At 47.4% G+C, this 16,886-nt stretch overlaps 1 protein-coding gene and 1 long non-coding RNA gene across 2 annotated transcripts in view; one reads left to right on the forward strand and one right to left on the reverse strand.

Moving 5' to 3' along the window:
* The window catches only part of LOC143693697 (uncharacterized), a 230,250-nt gene extending 213,690 nt beyond the window's left edge, over nt 1-16,560 (reverse strand). Inside the window, exon 1 of the long non-coding RNA XR_013181634.1 lies at nt 16,425-16,560. This is a non-coding gene — a long non-coding RNA (uncharacterized LOC143693697). The remainder of the gene's footprint in view (nt 1-16,424) is intronic.
* Nucleotides 11,643-13,687, forward strand: ID2 (inhibitor of DNA binding 2). The gene is made up of 3 exons (XM_054629451.2): nt 11,643-12,103; nt 12,307-12,371; nt 13,043-13,687. Exons 1-2 carry the CDS (start codon nt 11,756-11,758, stop codon nt 12,361-12,363), a joined length of 405 nt encoding a protein of 134 aa, XP_054485426.1. The 5' UTR covers nt 11,643-11,755; the 3' UTR covers nt 12,364-12,371; nt 13,043-13,687.
* Nucleotides 16,561-16,886: the final 326 nt, after the last annotated feature.

Raw genomic sequence — 16,886 nt, forward strand, 5'->3', positions numbered from 1 at the left:
GTCTCACTGGATTTGCATCAGGCCCCAAAGGTGTAAAGCATGAAGACTACTGAGTCTCCATCAAAGGAGTTTCCACTGCCTGTTTTATGTCTTACCCACAGCCACCCCCATAACAGCTGATTCACACAGACAGCCTGCTTATTCTATACAGGAATGTACATTTGCAGCTTATATACATGTGCTTCTCTCCACAAAACACTACCAAAATAGCAAAAAAGAGAGAAATTGGCACACTCCAGACTGCTCCTTAAAACAATTCTGCAAGGTGTGTTGCTGCTCTCAGTACAGAGCAGAGAGTATCATGTCCCCAAATAGCTATGCCTTTGTCAGGTTTAAAAGAGGAGCATCTGCATTACAGCAAAAAAACACCCAGTCAATAAAAAAATTACCAAAAACTTTCCCATAACATTTTTTTCCTTAATAGATTCTATAAAAGCACTTCTGAAAACAAAGCAGAAGCTCAATAAAGAGAAATAAAACCACACTTCAGAAGAAAACCAAGATTATGCTCCTGAACATTTCCTCAGGAAATTCAAAGTAGTCTGATGCTTATAAGGCCTATCAAAAACCAAGGCTTCAAATCCTATTCTTCCCAGTTCAGACTACAATTTAGAGTTTCCATTGCATCAGGTGAATGTCCCAACTGACCACTTCTGGAGTGTTTCTTATCTGATGATGGTAGGCACCTCACTGGATTAACCCAGAACCTACGTGTTGCCATTATAGCGCAAAGGTTCTATTGTCATTACATTGCAAGGGTTCCATATTGCCAGAGTTCCATACCTCCTTGATGTCTCTTGTAGGCAGCTCCTCCAGGCACTGACTCTTCCTTGTCCTCACAGCAACCACTGACTCCAGTTCCCCTCAACCAACCAATCCACTCTTTTATAACACTCTTCTGATTGGCTACAGCTGTGGCCTGTTAACATCAGGCCTGCTCCTAATCTTTAGTAATTAACCCAGCTGCAACTCTTTAGGGGTAAGATTACATTCTATACCACCTTCATTCACCCATACTGTATCCCCCTACACCTATGTCTCCCATAACCTGGAAAACTGATTTAACTAGGGCTAAAATCACCATATTACAATTCACAAGTTGTCCTAACAGGAGACAGAAATACAAGAAACTTCTTCAGAAGCATTCACTTTCTGGATAGTGTTGCTTATTTTAGCTTGACATTTCAAATGCAAGAAATCTAAATTGATGAAGAAATCTGAAACTTGAATTCCCCCTCTCCCCTTCCTCTTTAATCCTTAGACTTCCTTGTTCCTGCTCCAAGTCCTCATCCAGCTGTGACTGGTACTTTCTCTGGTCTCTGGCAATCACCCTACTGTCACTGCACCACCTTGTGATTTCCCAGCTGGAGAGCAGGAGGTGGAATCTCTCTACGGGTACTGGAAAGGACACCAGAATGCCCCTTATTATAATTATTACTTCTGCCACCCCAGAATCTTTTCCCACATTTATTAGAATATATTCTGTACTACCCTCAAAGGGGATATTCCCTTTTCAAAAACAAGAAAAGAAAAAAGAAAAAAAAAAAAAGAGAAAAAAGGAAAAAATGAAAAGCAAAGAAAAAAAAGAGAAAAAATATAAAAAAATTTAAAAATAAAAGAAAGGGAAAAAAAGAAAAAAGGGGAAAAAAGAGAAAAATAAACTGTTATCTGCAAACCAATGATAATATATGAAGCAGCTGGTCAGAAAATGTACTGGATACTAACACTAGTTCTAGCTACCAAACTTGCGATCGATGGGACCTGTTACTTCAAGCAGTGTTTTCATCCTAATTTGGATCTTTAAGGACAATTCCCACTGGATTAAGGACTTCCCATGTGATAAACAGTCTCCTGACACAGGTCAGCTCCAAGTGACTTGTCCATCATCGCACATAAAAAAAACTTTGTGGCAGAGACATGGATAAGTCCTCCAGAACATAACTCAGCTGCTTCAATGAGCATCTTCCTTCCTTGTGTACCTTCTACAACAGCTGAGGTAAGGTTTCCACAGAATGCCATTTTCCTCACCATGGAAGTCCCATCTATGCCACAAAGGAATACAAAGCCCTGCTGGTGTAGTTTGCACAGCTAACAGGCAGAAATGCACAAAATTTATAACTGTGAGCATCTAGCCCAGAGGTTACACAGTGTGGACTGTAAAACCCCAGCACTCCACCAAACCACAGTCAGAAAAGGTTCTTGGTCTACAGCTATTAGCCACTGCTCATTCTTCTCAGTGCTGTCAAACGTGTAAAGTCACACACACACCAAAAAAAAAAAAAAAGAAAAAAACTGCCAAGAAAGTCTGAGAACCAACCCTGACATGGGACATCCACATGAAGGCCAGGGTGTCTAGTTAAACCATATGCTGTCTGGGCAAAGGACAGCTGGACTCAGAAATAGAGTGTCCAGGATAGAGTTAAGCTTTTAGGCTTCTGCAGTAGGTAGATACAAGTCATCACAGAAACAACAATTTTCTCAATTGTCTGTAAACTGAGTCTTTAAAGACAGGCTTAGGTGCAGACATCAACCAGACACATGCCATAAATCAGGTGAGGTGAATCCCATCTCCAGAACCAAGAGACCTGTGAAAGGGAATAAGGAATACAAAACTATTGCTAATGAAGTGAAAACAAGCAGAGTGATAAGGCAGGAAAAAAAGAAACTGCAAAAAGTCCAAATTCAATGGAGAACAGCTGAGATGCTAGGTATAAATGAGCTGTTTTGTCCTGGCTCAAAGTATTTCAACAAGATCTCTTGTTTCTGCTGTAAAAAATAGCTCGAGGCCTTAAATAATTTAATTTTAGTCCATTCCAAATTATTTTTAAGTTGCTGAATTTAGACATATATCTTCCATATTATGATAAAAGAAGCAGAAGGGTTTCTCAACCATGTGTTTTGGAATAGTTGAAGGCATTCAGTTTTATGGAATGATTGACATGAACAACATGGTAACATCATCTCCAATTGTATTCATAGCTAAAAACCCATCAGGAGAACATATTACTGTAATTTTGCCAAACTGGACACTTATTTTCCACAATTGTTTCCACAATCTAAATTTTGCAAAATGTCTGGACAATAAGCCTTTGGTGACCTTTAACTAAAATTGTCTTTCCCTGGAATCATCCATTTGCAAAGAATATGTGTGCACCAAACTCAGACCAGCACAGAAAATAGTTGAACTCCAGTAATTTGATAAGAAAGCTGGGTGACCTTCTGCTGATCTCTGATGAAACAATTAAGTACATGGTTGGGATTTATGCTGCAGTACCACAGCACTATTCCACATTATCAAAAATGAAAAAACTATAACTTTTTGAAACTGGGAATTATAGGCTCACATCTTCAGAGCTAGTATTAAAGGTGATATTTTAAAGGCATCCAACCATCAGTTTTAGAAGTCAGAGACAGATTTTTCTGTGTATTCAAGTGCATAAAATGCAGTATACACTTAGTCCGTTTTCCGTAGTACTTCACTTTCTTTAAACACAGAGCCTTTCTGCTTTCTGAAAATCCCAACTGTAGCCCTGTAATATCTTCAAACAATTTTAATGCATATTTTACACATCTAATCCTCCCTTTGAAGCAGTATGTAGTGCCTCAAGTCAGTTAGACCATCCACAAGAGTGCAAAATGACAGGTTATACTTCCATACTTACATTTCAGACACCTGGCACCAGGATTCACAAGCACAGACTAGGAACACACATGGCCCCATGTTTAGGCTCTACAGGCTCAGCAGTACTTCATCCCAAGACACTTCACCCCAGCTAGCCATGCCCAGCCTTCCAATGGAAGGAATGACCACGATACAGAGACAGAACTCAACTAACTTAGACTACAGACCCAAATTTTAAAGGCTAAATTTGGGTATGATGAATCAGAAAAATTAGTCATCCACAGTGGAATCCACCTCGCCTGGCATCTATAAGTCAGGCTTCTGGCTGAAATTGGTTGTCTGGCTCCTGCTGAGAACTGATGGCGAGCAACGGCCCCCAGCGAGGAGATTCACTCCATCCTGAGAGAGGTGTCAGATGGGCACAGAATGAATCACTCTCTGCAGGTGTCTCTTGCTCTCTCTTCCCACTGACTATAGAGAGATGAGACATAAAACCTCTAAATAGCTAAGATAAGGTGAGATGAACCTCACCCTCAAGAATGGGTGAGTCTGCCAGGCCAGCAGGCCCAGACTTCAGGCTTCTTGCCATCCAGGAGATGCCTTTACCCCTGAGCTATAGTGTTAGGCTCCCTCTTGTTTATAATGCCTCTGGCCCTACGAAATTTGCATCTGTTTCTTTACTGTGGCAAGCTTGAACAGGATGGGTGGGTGTCCTCCACCTTAGCCTTATCTCTGGTCGTTAGGGCTGCTTTGCAAGCAGGAGGGAGTTTATATCACCTCTGATGAGGAGAACATTGAATCTGCATCACTCACTTCCAGGACAAGTGCTCTCATGAGAAAAATTACCTATGAGAAAGCAACAGTTCCTTTCCTTCTTTGCCCCTGAACTTTGCAGCAGCTCCAGCTGCTGCACCTCGTGCTAAGCTCCATGCTGTCAGTGTGCATTTAACCATGATCTTGTGCACACCTCCTGGACCAGGCCTCTCCAGAGATTCAGGCACATACCTATTTTGTGTGTCCCAGGTGGGTTTAGGCAGGCGACAGTCACAGAGAAAGTCAACTTAACCTAGATAATGCTCATTCTGGGCCAATAAAGAAGCAAAGTTTTAACAGCCTAGGAAACTTCACTTAAACTCACGTGGTTCAACAGGACTCATGAGGGTACACATGCATTTGGGATGTGGTGCATGTATTTTGTTAAACTGCACTTCCAGTACCCAAACCCTGAGTGGAATTAGGCTTTCCTGACCATACAAAATTTTTTTCTGTACATTAGTTAAAAAGGACTGAGAATGCTGTGGGTCCTGTGTTGACATATCCTATAACAATAGCTTTGGAAAAGCTGAATTAGTATTGCCTGCTAAATAATACAAAGCTTTCCACCATGCAACTGAGGTGTTCTTCCTGAAGACAAGGAAGACCAGATTGACCAATAATTAGATGCAGTACAGACTCAATTTCTCCTCTATGTTCATGAAATATTATTATTATTGAGGAAAACCAAAACACACAGAGCATACTATGTAAATACATTTATATTTGAAATTATCATAATTTTACAATTTTGGGGGTGGAGTGGGGCGTGTGTGTTTAAAACCATACCTGGAACAGATTTGCAAAATCTTCTCCCACCAAGCCCATTCCCAATCCTTTCTTTTTCTTCAGTGAAATTAACACAAGAGTTTTGTGATCTAATTCCCACAGGCCTGTACCTAAAGATCAAAATTGGGCCAAAGTGGGAGAGTGAGGGGAGCTGGACCAGCCAGCCAGAAAATTAAGAAAGGAATAAGCACATTTTTTACTCCTTGGTTTATTCCTTATTGCATGTGAGGTACTGTCAGTAATCTCCCTCCCTCTTCTATCCTGGATAGATTTTCCAGAGAATTGGTGGGGAGTGCAAAATCTGCAACATTTTAAACTGATATTAATTTAAAGGTATCACTAGAAAAGTTGCACTAGATGAAAACCATCTGCTATATAAGCCATGCAGTAATAAGTGTACTTGCTTGAGCCCAGATTTTAGAACAACCATGCTAAGTTAGAGAGCCACTTATAAGGACTTATAGAGGACTTAATTAAAACATAGATGTTGCATTAATAAAATACTTAAAGATTTTTAAAAATAAATGTATTTGGCTTTGAGTAAAAATATAAGAGTTAATACATGGATCTAATACACCTTATGCCAGTAGAAATTACTATGCCAGAGAGATGCTGCTCTCAGAAAGATTTCACAGCAATTTTCTTCAAGCAGAATCAGGTAAGCAATAGCCCTTTGCAGATAGCAGTTTATATAGCAAAGCCTTCAGGTCACCGGTCCTACTTACAAAAAAGAGAAATCCTACAAAACAGAAATAAACATTAGAACTAAAGCATCTGAAATTGGATTTGATATAAATGTTGCAGCAAAACCATGCAATTCACCCCTTTTTGCAGAGTAGTGTTGGAAAATACAGTTTGAATAAAAGTCATTTTACTGCACAGCAGCAGTTTAGGAATATGATCATAAAATGATACACATGTCAAAACGGAATCCAAACAAAGGCCTGCCCTTCCTATAGTCCAACACTTCTAGCCAAAATGGACATGTCTCAAAAGAAATAAAAACCATTTATGTGTTGCCAAAATACTTCCAAAGCATCCCAACAACACACGGCCTGGGATTAACAGCAGCAGATGAGGGATGCTTAAAAGCAGGGATGAAGAGAATGATACGAAAGCAACATTATTCAAAAGCACAGTGAGGAAGGAGGAAAAGAGATCTTAGAAGGTGGCGGAACTGTGGCATTTGCAAATGCGGCCCAGAAGAGAACGGAGTTTGGAAAAGGGTCTCAGAGAAGGTGTGTCCTTGCAGCGGCACCCGGAGGGGTTGGGAGGGGGATGTGTGGAAACGGTGGGCAGGGCATTCTCGTGCCCAGTGTAGGACCTGAGGCGAGGGAGCTGCGCTGCCAGTCCCGCTGCCCGAGAGCGCTGCCAGGGCCAGCGCTGGGTGCGGGAGGCAGAGTCCTGCTCCCAACAGCGCAGCTGTTCGCGGAGCGCCTCGGGAGCACGGAGATGCCACCCTGTCGCTGCGGGGCTGGTCCCGCTCCCCGAGCGGGGCACAGCAGCGCTCCCCGGGCCCGGTGACACCGGCTGCGGTGGCACACGGCACGCACGCACCACACGCGCGAGGCGGGGGACAGCGGCTGCACCCACGCCCCTGCCAGCCGGGCCTGCAGCGCTGGGGACGGGGGCACGGGCAGGGCTGCTGCCGGCATGGCGAGGAGTGGGAAACAGGGAAAAGTAGAAGGAAAATTTAAAAAAAAAAAAAATTAAAAAAAAAAAAAGAAAAAAAGAAAAAAAAAAGTCCCTTCCCCCAAGGCAGCTGTGGAGTCTGCTGAAACCCCCTTTTAGGCACAATCAGCCCCGAGCATCTGGGCAAGGATGAGGTGGGTGCAAAGTGCACGGGGAGGAAATGTGTCAGCTGCAGCATCCGAGAGCAGCGGAGCAAGCTCAGACGGGAAATGAGCTTGCGAAGTGCACCCGACAAGATGATCGCGGGGATAAGTTGCTTCTATGGAAACTGCAGCCCGATGAACCAAAAAACAGTTTGATGGCAAAGTTTTAGCAGGAGCTGGCTGATGCCTGGTTTCAGCTACATTCTCCACCCCCTGAAGAAAAAAAGAAAAAAGTAGAAAAAGCTGCACAATGTGTTTCTTGTTATGGACAAAAAAAAAAAAAAGAAAGAAAAAAAAAGAAAAAAAAAGAAAAAAATGGGGACACAGGTTTTTCCCTGTATGGGCTACATCATATTAAGCTGTAAGTTTAGTTCTGGACAAACAATCTCTTGTTGCATCTCTGGGATGGAGGTTAATGAATTCCCACAGATGATGTTGGCCAAACAGTGGTCGGCTTGTGACTTGATTTCCAGCATCATGATGTGAGGGGATCAGTATAGAAAAGCACTTTGAAGGGAAGAGGCTGCCTACAGCAGGATTGTTTCTACAAGCTAATTGTACTGAGTGCAGCTGCACAAAGCTGGATCAACAGTAATAGAAGGCGGCGCAGACTTCCTGACGCCAGCCCCGCAGAGCTCCCACCAACAGCCTGGCAATTCCAGATTGTTTTCCAGACCTTATCTCTCCCCCAAGTTTTTTTTTTTTTTTTCTTCTTCTTCTTTCGCCTTTTTTTTTTTTAATTTTGTGACCGGAACAAAAGTAACAGGAAAATCCTTTGTGAAAGTAGAAAATGCTGTTACAGATCGGTGCCTTTCGCAGAAGTTGTAACTAAATATTTTGCATGCATTACTCTCCCTCCCGCTCAAAAGAAAGAAAGAAAAAAAAAAAGCCAACCCCCAAACTTCTACAACTTTTCTTTGAATGAGTTGGAAACGTGAGGCAAACAAAAGGGAGCGGGTAGTTAAAAGCGGCCGGGTTTAGCGAGATATTTTACCTGGTACATTGAAAACTCCTGTATCAAAACATATTTAGACACCCCGCTTGGACAGGCTGGATGGTGTCAATGACTTGGAACAGGGCCAATTTTAACAGATTTTTTTTTTTTAGTCTGGTTTGATGACTTTAATACGCGGCAATTAAAGCTATTTACATTATTACTGGATGTTTTAGATAGATTTCATTAGAGGCAGGGGACAGGGCCACGGAGGAACGCGCCGGTCCCCAAGGAGGCTGGCGGCGCAGCCCTGCAGGTTCTGCCCGGAGCCCCTCGCCCCGCACACACCGGGGGGAGCCTGCCCGGGGGGCGACTGTGTGACCCTGGGGCTGGGCTGAGAAAACCTTCAGAGGCCAAAGAATTGGCATCAAAACAACCATGAAAATACACTTTTTTTGGCGCGGGGGGGGGGGGGGGGGGGGAAGGGAGGGGAAGGGGGCAGAACCGAACCCCTCGCTCTCTACCCCACATCGGAGCCAGGGAAGCGCGGCCCGCTCCTTCCCGCCCGGCAGCCCGGCCTCGCAGGGCAGCCGGGCTGGGGGGCGAGCGGCGCCAGCACCTTTCGCCCCCTCGTCCATCCGCGATTTTGCTCCTTTTACTCTTTCCTCTCTCCTTTCTGCGGGCGCCCCCCCCCCCCCCCCCCCGCCTTCCCACATTCCCTCGTCCTCCCCCCGCGGCATGGCGGGGCGTCCGGCGGCGGCCCCCGCTGCAGGTGCGCCCGGGAGGGGGAAGCGAGGCCGGGCCGCCGCCGCGGGCGCAGCCCCGGTCGCCATGGCAGCCGCCTGAGCGGCGCCGCCGGGCCCGGGCGGCGCGGGCGGGGGGGGCGGCGGCGAGGGGCTGATGTCACGGGGCTGGCGCCGCGCAGTCCGGGCCGGCCCCGGGCGCGGGGCGGGGCACGGGGGCGCGGGGGGGGAACGGCGCCCCCGGGGCGGCCGCGCTCCCGCCGCCGCTCCGCGCACCCAGCGCCGCCGCGGGCTGGCGCCGGGCGGGGAGACCCGCGGAGCGCAGCCACGGGTCCGCGATCGCGGAGGCGAAAGCGGCGCTTTGTGCGCGGCTTCGAGTGGCGGCGGTTCGGGGCTGGGAACCGGCTGTGAAAGTCCCGGCTGAAAACTAAGGGGTGGACGCACGGCTCCCGAGGCGCTCGGAGCTGCCTGGGACGGTCCTGGAAAAGCCCCCGAGGAGCAGCTCGCAGTCCCCTCCCCGGTGGTTTCGGGCTCCCCCCGCCCCGCAGTCCCGCCGGGCAGCGGGACCGCCGCGGGTGCGACACCGCTCGTGGGGCCCGTGTCAGAGCGCAGGAGCTCCCGAAGCGAGCGAGCCCGCTGCCAAAGCTTTCTGTGGTAAAACAGCAGAATTGAGGGAATGCAGTGTTAGGGAAAGCCTCTTCAGCCGCTCTCCTGGCTGCTCGCGGGCTCTATTTTGCGTGCAGACACATGACAGTCATTTGATGACAGAGAAAATAGCCAGGTTAGGCTCTCCACACAACTTCCCGGTGTTCCAAAAAGCGTGCTAAGCCCTTGGTGTGGAAAACCGAGAGCAATAATACGGGGTCCTCTGCAGCGCCCGGCCGGCCGGTGCTGCTGCGCTGTCCAAGAACGACAAACAGTGATGGGAGAAGCGTGAACATATTTACGTTGGCTATTATTACAACCAAACCACTCAACATTTCTTCCACTGGTGCCTTCATTAGACAGAAACGCAAGTATGTTGCAGGACCAAAACCAGTGGCCGCTGATCAAGTTCCACCACCAATTGGTATCTTACAGATGTAAAGGTTGAAATCACCCTAAGTCGTGATCTTAAGTGAGTCGTTAATTGGCAGGGTGTTTTTTATTATTATTTACTCTCTGTAACTGCACATGAACAGTGTACTTGTCTTCCTATCAGATTGAATGTCGAGATTCACTTTCACCCTTCCCGTTTCAAAACGCGTTGAATTGTGTTCCTGTCAGCCTCGGCACCGCCTCCAGTCCACCCCGGAGAACAGCCCCGGGGCAAACACCCTGGTGTGACAGTCACCGAAGTGCCCTGTTAAGAGAATAACCAACCACCAGCTCAGGAATGCCACGTTAATTGGAAAAAAACCTGATGTGGCTCTTCGCAGCTTTGTCTCCAAGTGTCCGCAGTGTTCCTCTCTCACAGCCCCGACCCCCTTCGTGTAGCTATGCAACAACCGCGCAGATAAATCCAGTATTTGTCTGCTTTTAATATTTATGATTGGCAGCACAATCCTCACTGATTTTATGGATGTATGGGTTTACTACGGTTTTGTTTGCAATGAACACTAACGCGCTTTGAGCATCTGTGTGGTTCTACTATTAGAAAATTGCTGCGATTTGTGCAGAATTTAATTTCTATTATTTGTGTCTATACGTTCATGCTTTTGTAAGTTGACCTGTCCTTAGGTAGTGTGTGGAATGGAAGGTGGAAGCTGTGTCCGTTTGTTACACGGCCGGTAGCATAAGCAAAATATAGGAAAATACAATGGAACTAAACTTAAAAAATCAATGTCACTTCTCCAGCTCAACAAAACAGAAAAACCCCGAAAACTTTTTCCTCTGGAATGTTTCTGGAAGATGTTTCATTGGCTGCAACCAAAAGCTGCTAAAAGTACAGCGTGTAGTAAGCATTTGCATTTGTCACCAGAAACAATCTATGCATAATTAATGGCAGTACTGTGTCACGAGCACTGATAGGGCGCAGATGAGCAGCCTTTCAAGGGTAATACATGTAAATGCACTTCCAATATGCAGATTTGCTTAATGATCTCCAATTAATAGCATCATCTGAAGTAGCCCTGTTCTCAGGAAGCAGGGCGCTGGGAGTGACGCCTGCCTGGCTGCTGAGGTGCTCAATGTCCCGTTCTCACCAGGACAGAAAGTTGCAGTGGGGTTTAAAGGCTTATTTTATCTTTAATCTTGGTTTATTTCATTCCTGCTTACAGCCGCATCCTACAGCGCTGGCTGCAAACCCGGCCATTGACTTTCGCTGCCGTGCGCTGAGCGAGGATGTGCAGACCCGGCCGGGATGCTCCAATTCACGGTGACCTGGGGAAGGCTCAGCCCTCGCCACCCCTCGCTGCAGCGGGACCTGCGCATCCCGCACTGCGCTCCTGGCGCGCCGCCGCCAGCCCCGCACACCGGGACGAGCCCGCGCAGTGACCGGGGTGCGGCGGAGGGCAGGGAGCGGGCACGGACGGGGAGAGGACACGGAGGGATGCCAAGGGGCATGGAGGGATGTCTGAGGGCAGAGAAGGGTGTCTGAGAGCCCGAGGGGTGCCAGGGGGCACGAAAGGCTGTCTGAGGGCCGGAGGGGTCCCAGCGGACCTGGAGGGGTGTCTGAGGGCAGGAGGGGTGCCTGCCGGCCCAGCAGGAACACAGCACTACCGCCCCGGGCCCCGCGCGGGTCCGCACAGCTCCGCACACTATTTACTCCCTCAGCTGTGCGCGCGGCCACGCCCCCCGCCGCCATTGGCTGTCCGGGCGGAAGGCCCCACCAGTGAGGGCGCCCCGCGGTGATGGACGTGCCGGCGGCCGCCAATGGCAGCGAGCGCGGGCCGGGCCCGGCGGCGGCCGCCGTATAAAAACGGCCGCGCAGCGTTTCCCCTCAGTGCGAGCTCCGGCAGCGCCAGAGCGGCAGCACAGCGCTCTTCAGGCTCCAGCCCGCACGCCAGAACCGCGCTCTCCTCCCGCCTGCCCTGCCAGCATGAAAGCCTTCAGCCCGGTGCGGTCCGTCAGGAAAAGCGGCCTCTCGGAGCACAACCTGGGCATCTCCCGGAGCAAGACCCCCGTGGATGACCCCATGAGCCTGCTGTACAATATGAACGACTGCTACTCCAAGCTGAAGGAGCTGGTGCCCAGCATCCCGCAGAACAAGAAAGTGAGCAAGATGGAAATCTTGCAGCACGTCATCGACTACATCCTGGACCTGCAGATCGCCTTGGACTCGCACCCCAGCATCGTCAGCCTGCACCACCAGAGACCCGGGCAGAACCCTTCCTCCAGAACTCCTCTGACCACGCTCAACACAGACATCAGCATCCTCTCGCTACAGGTAAGCGCGTCCCCGGCTCGCCGCCGAGCCGCATCGGGAGCTGGGGCGGCGCTCGGTGTCCCCAGCGCGGGCGGGTGACAGTGGCAGCGGTGCGCTCCCTCTCCCGCCGCGGGGGAAGCGCTGCGGGAGCCGGGACGATCCGCTCCGGCCTCCCTGTGCGTGCTCGGCCACCTCGCCCTCACCCTGCTCTTGTTCTCTCGCAGGCGTCCGAGTTCCCCTCAGAGCTCATGTCAAGCGACAGCAAAGCACTTTGTGGCTGAATCGAACGGTGAGTGCAGGGCGCCTTTTTCCTAAACTTCGGGTAAAAACTGCCTTCTGGGGGAATGTGAGGCGTGATGGCAAGTGCTAAAAATAGCTCTTAAAAGTTGATTAGGAGATGCCTTTGTAATCAGTAAGAAATGAGACTAATAACTGAGTCTTGAGGTCCTAAATGTGTGTGTGTCGCTAAGGTTCACCCAGCAGCACAGGCTCCTCTGATGCTGCTCGCTGCTTAATGCAAATTCTTATCTGTTCTTGGAGCCTCAACTTCCTGGGCCAAAGTGACTGATTAAGTTGGGAATCTTGGCACAATTCCTTGAATTCTGTGATGTGGGATTGTCTGCGTTATCAGTTAAATAAGTGACTGCTTTTAATCAAATAATTGCTCTAAGAGGCAGACTGGCGCCTCTGAACATTGCGTTTACAGAGATCTAAATAAAGATTGGACTGAGAATCCTCTTTCTAGCTTTTCCCTGGAGTGTATGTTATTTTTATGTTCAATTTGTGCTCTTGAGAGCGAGTGTGTGAGCTTGTATGTGTTGCATCTGGACGCCAGGGTTTGCCCAATCTCTGAGTGTTTGGTTAAATGTTCAAACTGTGGCTTCCTCTCTGGCGCCAGTCTGTCCGGATCTCTGCCCTGTTAGCATTCTCCTAAATATGCCTCTTTTCAATCTCTTGCAGGTGTTCCACTGATGAGATTTTTTTTTTTCTTTTGCACAAGAAAATGTCTACAGGATTTTTTTTCTTTTTTGAGGTGCTGAATTTATTTTTCAGCTGTATCTGGAGGGGAAAATCCACGTTCAAGTAAAAGGAACTTTTAAAATGAAAAAAGAAGAAAAAATCAAGATTGATCTTTATCCCCACCCCATTTTTCAACTTGGACTGAACCTAGTTATTTATGAAGAGACTCTTAAATACCCTTTCCCTAGTTGGAAGGCTTCCTTTATATACTATTCCCAACGTGGGGAGCGAAACAAAAATCTCACAAGGAGTTGCCCATTTTAAAGCAGACTTTGCCTTTTTTTCCAAAGGTGGAGCGTGAGTACCGGAAGGATCCAGTGTTCAGTTTTTTAGGAAAGTCTGTGGTCAGAAATTACCTTTTTGACACAAACCTAGGACTGAATGCTGTGTATATATTTATATATAAATATATATATATGAGTGAAACCTTGTGAACTCTTTAATTAGAGTTTTCTTGTATAGTGGCAGAAATATACATTTCTGCAAAAAGTGTAATGATGTACTTAATCATGCTAAACTTTTTATAAAAGTTTAGTTGTAAACTTAACCCTTTTTATACAAAATAAATCAAGTGTGTTTATTGAACTGATTGCTTGCTTTATTCTTTGGGGACCAACTGTTGGCTTTGATTTGTGTTGTTTCTGTTGGTTTTTTTAATACTTATACATTGTTATGAATTTATCAAGTAAAAATTCAAATATGTAGAGACTATAAAGAATAAAATTACCTGAAGTGAATAATTCTTGTAACTTGGAAAATGTTATTTGAGTGTATATTGCAATCTTCTAAGTCATCTGCCTGTAAACAGTGTCAAAGGAACGAGAAAAGGAACTTAATACACAAGGGATGCTATTGACAAAAGTGCTTGGCAATGTACAAAAGCAGTTAATCCTGAGGCATTCCCATAGAGTATTACCTTTTTTCTTCCCTCCCACCCCTCTGAATGATTCAGTTCGGGGTAGTAATGGCCCAGATCTGTTAATTTGTGCTTGGAATAATCACTCAGAATTAAGGGTTGTGGGTGGTTATTAGTGCCCCAACTATTAAATTTCTCTAGAAAGGCTTTGAGTGTGAGAGTTGGTGATGCGTTAACGTGGGATCTAAAATGATGAAGTGACTGTTGCCTTTCCTCACTGGAATTTTCATGCTTCTATGCAATATTTCAATGAAATGGGCTTTCTAATCAGTTGCAGCAGCTTCTCCATACGACTAAGATACTGAGAATTGACTTAAATCGCTGTAGTGTTACTGATTAAACTTTGGCTGCTCCTACAGGGACTTTCTCCATAAGAATTAAATTAAGTTTGGAATAGGAATCTAAATTCCTGAAAGCCAGAAACGGTTTATTTCTTCTTTCTCTTTTGCCCTCAGAAGCGATGCAACATCCCTTATTATTCCAGGGACACTTAGTGTACCCTCTGGAGCCACTGTTCATTAAATATGTGTAGCTGTCATAAGACAGTGGTTGTGGGAACTGTGCCTTATCAGATGACATTCTAATTTAAGCGCAGGCATAAACTTCCCTGAAATGAGAAGTTAAATTGTGGGTCCTACTTGGGAATTTAAGAGAGTCACTTGTAATAAGAAAGAAAGAAACTTCCCTGGTGCGTAGGGTAAGTAGAGCCCTGGCAGGCTCGGGGCCAGAGGGAGCGTTTAGGGTTTCTGTGCTCTGGGGACTCTTAGTGTGAAAGGCAGGAGCCTCACCTGGGGCCAGGAGCACTTTCCCTGGCGAACAGGTGGGTGGGTGGTGCTCTGGGGCAGCAGCAGCTGCCTTTCCTTGCCCTTGACACCAAATCCATTCACGTAGGCTGGGAGAAAGCCAGCTCTGATCTCTTAATACTGGCGCTGCCCTGCCCGAGCAGAAGCGCGCCCTCTCAGCGGATCAATGCAATCAGAAGACAAGAAGGGTTAGCAGAGGCTGGGACGGGCCGGGGGGTGGGGACAGAAGGACGCGGCCCGGAGCTGCTCTGCATCTCCCGTGCCCAGCCCGCAGGGATTAGGGAAAGCTCCGTGCAGCGCACACCGGCTGTGCCTCCTGTGGCCAAACCTCGCTACTGTCTCAGCGCCCGGAGCGCAGGGCTCGTTCCAGCTCCGTGCAATCAGCGTTTAACCCTGACAGCCCAGTAGTGAAATACTTCATTACCGCAAATCAGCACGCCTCAGTCCCTGAAATGCTCTTTTTCCTGTGTGTATTTTACCCAACTCTTAACAGCAGCACATTCGGGGTTGTAATCAGAGTATTGAGATCTTCCAAGCCAGTAACAATCCAATGCAGTCGCCACCAAATTTCGCTGTCAAAACTACTTTTTTAACCTGCTGCTCATTTTGGGGCGAAACAACAGTAAGTCACTTTAAACCCTCAGTTCATACTATAAAATTAAAGAGCTGCAATGGTCAGATCACTGTAATTATTTTAAGATCAACCCCTTTAGAAACTACGGCGTTTACACTTTGATATTTTTAAGCTACAGGATGATTAACACACTTGTAGAATGAAACTGATTTTCCTTATCATGCACAGCCAAAATAGAAATTCACAATTTACAAGGCGTGGGGAGCTGAGCAGGAAAACAAACAAACATGTTTTTAAAAATGTAAATTAAGAAAGGAAAACATTTCTCCTCTTTCAGAATTAACTAATTCCTCGACTTGACAATGCAATCCTACGATCAGAACTGGGGGCTTAAACTAGATCCTCCCTTAGAGATTCACTCATTGTTTCTGTTCTTAAGATTTTGTCATTCAAAGATAAACAGCAAGGTCAAAGCTGAGTGCCCAACATTATTAATTCTTAACAGTAATTCTTTAAGTTTCCTTGAAGGTGTGGGATTTCTTTATTCCATACCATTGTCAATTGTCCCTCCAGAATGGATCAGAAAAATCTGTGACATTTTCACCACTTTCCCTGGCCCATTTACTGTCACTGCACACAGCTGTTGTCCATAGTCCTGTTAAATGAGTAGCTCAACACAACAGATCAAGACGACCTGCAGTTCAAGTATGTGATAGCAAAATAGTTTTAGTGACAATCGTATCCAAACTCTGCAATTTGTTTTTGAGTAGGCTATGCATGAAAGTTGCAAATACACCTATAGACAATTCCACACGGGGGTGGGGGGATAACAGAGATACAAGAGGATTCTCTCATCCAGAAGAGAGGTTTCCGAGCCTGGCCTTTCTGGCATATCGCCCTTAATAACACATGGCCCAGTGTTATCCCGGTCAGAAATCGGCAGGCTCACACCCACGGGCGGTAGGAGTCCCTCCAGCCCGTCTCCAGGTAAGGGAAACGCAGAGAGCAGGCTGGGGTTTGTTTACTCACCCCCGGGCAAGCAGCATTGTGTCTATCGCACCGAAACCATTCGGGAGCCACTTGCAGAACCGGTGCCAATATTTTGACAAACCCGTGGCCGAGGGCGCTGGCTGGGAGCGCGGGCAGGGCGCACCTTGGGCCGGGCGGGCGGTGCGTGGAGGGCCAGTGCCACCCTCCGGGCCGGGCGCGCACCGCAGCGCCGGCAGCAGCAGCGCCTGCCGCCCTGCCCGCCGCCTCCGGCCGGGCAACTGCAGCCAGAGCTCGGCTCCCGCGGCTGCGGACTCCATTCCCAGCCAGGGACACGGTTTGGGAAAACCTGCAGAGAACGCTGCTTGGAAACGCCAAACTCTCTGCTCGTAACGCAGTGAGAAATGCAGCTTTTGATAGAACTAATGCTTGTGTTTGACTCTGGAAAGTAAAGCATGGTCTCTAAACAGTCTAGTGTGTGTTAAGGATTCTTCCACAGAACAC

Source organism: Agelaius phoeniceus, chromosome 3 (assembly GCF_051311805.1).
Source record: "Agelaius phoeniceus isolate bAgePho1 chromosome 3, bAgePho1.hap1, whole genome shotgun sequence".
Classification (NCBI taxonomy): domain Eukaryota; kingdom Metazoa; phylum Chordata; class Aves; order Passeriformes; family Icteridae; genus Agelaius; species Agelaius phoeniceus.